At 37.3% G+C, this 4,346-nt stretch overlaps 1 protein-coding gene across 1 annotated transcript in view; it reads right to left on the bottom strand.

Annotated features, from left to right (window-relative positions):
- Positions 1-1,246: 1,246 nt before the first annotated feature.
- Positions 1,247-4,346, bottom strand: part of LOC107720429 (uncharacterized) — a 12,702-nt gene continuing 9,602 nt past the window's right edge. The window contains exon 5 of the mRNA XM_016528126.1: positions 1,247-1,963. Coding sequence (XP_016383612.1) covers positions 1,608-1,963 — 356 coding nt within the window. The 3' untranslated portion in view covers positions 1,247-1,607. The remainder of the gene's footprint in view (positions 1,964-4,346) is intronic.

Here is a 4,346-nt window from a genome sequence, read left to right as displayed (position 1 = left end):
ATAATTTATTTGAAGCTGCGGATTCGGGTGACGTTTTAGCTCATCCATGCATCACTATTGTGTGGAGACTTGTTTTTAATGTTCTGTTTAATGTTAAATTATATTGATTTAGAACCATATTGTTACATGTTGAGCAGGGAGAGGTGAGAATCCAAATGCAGCAAACAGTTTATTCAAAAACACTAACAAAGAAAATCCAAAACAGGAACAAAGGAACCCCAGAGATAATAATCCAAACAGCGGAGAACCAGGAAATTAACAGCTTGAACAAGGTCTTAAGAATAATGACCAACAAAACACAACCTATATATGTATATTTACTAGGGGTGTAACGGTACACAAACATGATGGTTTGGTACGTACCTCGGTTTTGACGTCACGGTTTGGTGCAGTTTTGGTACAGCAGAGGGAAAAACTAAACAATTTTTACTGAACAAATTGCTCTTTCTTTAAATAAATTCAGTTATAATTAAAATTTTCTTAGGGATAAAAATCTACCTCGGCTTACACTCTAAAGTTTAGAGCTTGTTTAAATATAACAAGCAACACTCAACTTAAAAAAAATGTATGCAAACATGTAAATTGCTCATAATGCATAATTTAGAATAATTTAGAAGTTAAAGCAAATTATCTTCTACATTATAAAAATTATTTCGGGTTAGGGTTAGGTTTATATAAGTTTTTATTTTTCATAAAAATTCCATTAGGTTGTTGTGTGTGTGTGTGTGTGTGTGTGTGCGCGCGCGCATGATCTCACTTACACAAATTCACCATCCCAGAGAAAGAATGTGAGCAAAAGAATGAGGAAATGAGGAAAAAAGTGAATATAATAATTGTATATATATATTTCACATTAAAATGAAGAATTATTCAAAGTGGGCAGAAATCACAGAAAAGGGCACATAACAAGTTTTCAAAAACTCTGAAAAAGGAAATGAATCTTGTTACAATAAAGTCCTACCATGATTATGATTATTTTTGCAGTCATAAACTACATCAATGTCTGACATATACAAAATACAACTTTTTAACCCTTACATTTCAATTGATAAATAATAAATAAAAAATGGATTAAGAGTTCTAAGAGACAGCAACATCATCATCAATGTCATTATTATTATTATTATTATTATTATTATTATTATTGGGAACATAATGTATATTATATTTGAAACATGCCATGGCCAATAGCCACAAAATGTGTGTTGGACGAATCACACAAAACCTGCCACGGAGATTTCTGGGACATATTTTGTACAAAAATGTAAATAAAAATATAATAAATAGTATTTTGTATAAAGGGGAATGTGCTAAATTCTCATGAACATAATACCACAATGCATAAAATCATAATGGTCCTAAAAATAGGCTTCATTTTCAAATATAATCAGTTGCATCTTCACATGTTCTAATTCAAACTGTTTTCTGTCTTCTACTGAAAAGAGATTGACAAACAAACTTTGTATGCAGCATTGCAACATCTTATAACCAATGAATGTGTATGACTTTTCCAGTTGTTTGCAATCAAAAAATGGTCAATTTTCAAATTTCCATTTCCAACTTTTCCATGACTGTGGGAACCCTGTGAATAATGTAAATAAATTCCATTAAAAAGCAAACCCTCCACAGTCAAAAGCATCAAAATCAGAGCCTCCCTCAAAGTCGAAGCTGTTAAAGTGTGGCGACTCTATGGCTTGGCTGCAGGCGTGGTAAGAACTGCCTCCCCCCATCTCCGAGAAAGCTGTGGAGTGGGTGATTTCAGGTGCATGGACGGCCATGTTAGAGGAGGTGGGTGGACAGGAGTTCAGGTATCCCAGTGCTGAGGATGCGGCTGCTCCACCCATCAGCAGACAGACCGCTCTCACAGCCCGGGCATCGCTGCTGTTCCCGTGGCGCAGACAGTCTGCGGAGCGAAGGGGTGGAGCCACAGTGGGGCTGCGGGGAGGCCGCTGGTTTATGCTGCCTAAAGTTCACAACAGAAACAGATGTAGATAAATGAACATCATTAACACGCTGACCTTGTAGGCAGAATCACAGAGGCTGTTCATTATGTGCTGAGTCCATGTTTACAGAGATCAGAGAGCAGTGGCGGAGCGTGAGTCTACTTTATTATTGTCATTTACAATGCTGTTCCCAATCCAGTTAAGCTGCCACCTTTCTCCGACTAAACTCTGACAAAACAAAATGACCAAGCTCAGACATGTTATTACATGTCAAACTCATACTGGCAAATAGACAAGATTACAAACACTTAACATGTTTACAACCTACTAAAACTAACAGTATATTATGGCAAGAGCTGAACTACATGAGTGTATTTGACTAAATGGCAGTGATGTTTTTAAACCCAAATTCTGTCAGTCATAACCATAACTGTTTTGTTTTTGTTATTGGCCACATTTGGTTGTGACATTCCAAATTATAGTATACAACAGAAGTAAGTCCTTCCCTGTGAAATGCTACTACTATATCAAATATTCCAAATTTGTATCGCTTCTCAATAACTGCATTATTTCTACGGTGACAAGTATAGTAATACCAAGAAAAAAATCAATTGAAACACAGGAGGAATAGATTGAGCCACACTACCACTAATCAGAGCTAAACAGCCAAAGCAAACTGCCAAAATCAAGAGTTTTGTAAGGGTGGTTTCCCTACAGTGGTTCAGGCTGTAGGATTGTCAAATGACTAATGCCGAGTTCACACTGCACGATTTTAGCCCGATTTTTCACTCGCCGACAGATGCCCGAAATCGATAACGTGATATTTAGGCCCTGGAATGTGAATTGTACCAGGAGAACCCCGCCAAAAAAATTTGTATTTTACCCCCCGAACGCGATTTTTACTGGGGGACCCCCTCGAAAGCAATTGGGCTATTTTCAGGCTAGTTTTGAGTAGTAATTGGGCGGGTTTTGTAGCGAAAACCTGGTAACCCTGCACCAGACAGAGCTGTCGGCGTTTATTCCTATTGTGAAGTCATGCAATGTGAAACCCTCTGTCGCCGATCCATCATGCAGTGTGAACACAGCAGCAACTGAATGCTACCCCAGATAGTCACGCAGTGTGAAAACAACGGCGATCCGACGAGTTTGAAAATTGTGCAGTGTGAACTCGGCATAAAGAAACATTATCAGCATGATGGTTTAAAACTTTAAATTTCTTGTCTATTGTCACTCACTTCTGTTTATTCCATTGATGGAACTAAGTGCAGTTAGAACAGCAACATATGTGGGAGGGGAGAGTATTGCTACAATGCGACTATTGTAATGCAATAAGTAGCACAAGTATCAAAACTACTTTGCTTATAATTTTAGTTGAAAAGGTTTTATACAAGTAATGACTTATGGTTACACTTGAAATGGTTACAAAATACAGGTATGAGATAAAACATTGACAGTTAATTGTACCCAGCATGTACGTACAGCATTGGATTCCAAATGGCCCTTTCCAAAAGGAAGAGAGAGTTGGAACGGTAAAACTACCCATAATTCTGAGGTGAGATCCAGCAATCAGGGTGCATTTCCCAAAAGCATAGTTAGCCAACACTCTAAAAAATGCTGGGTTAAATATAACCCAGCACTGGGTTAAAAAGGGACAAACCCAGCTATTGGGTTGTTTTGACCCAGCGGTTGGCAGAGGAGGGAAGTACAGGGATCAGAAAGTAAAAGTCCTGCCATATGTTTATTCCACTCATGATCTCAGACAGCTGATTTCACCAGAGGTGGAACCAAGTCATTCCTTTCACATCACAAGCAAGTCTCAAGTCAAATCCCAAGTCCTTAAAGAGTTAAAGTTAATGAGATAATTAAGTGACTGATTAAATGATGATTGTGAATTAGTGATGAATGCCTGCTGTTAACAATCAACATTGTTGAAGAAAAGAGAAACATAAGAACTACAACTGACTTCAGCCACAGCCTTGGATGAAATCAACTGAAAAAATACATAAAAAATACACACACACACAGACACACACACACACACGATGCCACCATAATTGTGGTAAAGGTTTGCTTTAGTTTGTCTCTTGACCCTTTTAGGAATTTAAAGTAATATCCTTCTAAACAATTACAATATTATTTCGCAGCAAACATTTGTGCATTGCTGAATCAAAAGCTTGAAGTAGTAGTCTAGCTTACACTTTCTGCTTATAACTAATTTGAGTGAACATCATGAAGTGGTCTCTCTCTTTGCTATATTAACTTCCATTCAGCTACTACAGAACTGCAAGAAAAAAAAAAAAGTCGCATTAAACAAATGCCACTGTAATGCTTCAATATTGAACAAAAAGAAAGAACTATATCAGCTCAGGCTTTTAGACATGAACACTTATCATACGATATATA

Source organism: Sinocyclocheilus rhinocerous, unplaced genomic scaffold, assembly GCF_001515625.1.
Source record: "Sinocyclocheilus rhinocerous isolate Xijiao unplaced genomic scaffold, SAMN03320098_v1.1 scaffold601, whole genome shotgun sequence".
Classification (NCBI taxonomy): domain Eukaryota; kingdom Metazoa; phylum Chordata; class Actinopteri; order Cypriniformes; family Cyprinidae; genus Sinocyclocheilus; species Sinocyclocheilus rhinocerous.
The sequence above is the reverse complement of the archived record's forward strand: the minus strand, read 5'-3'. Positions and strand labels throughout refer to the sequence as shown.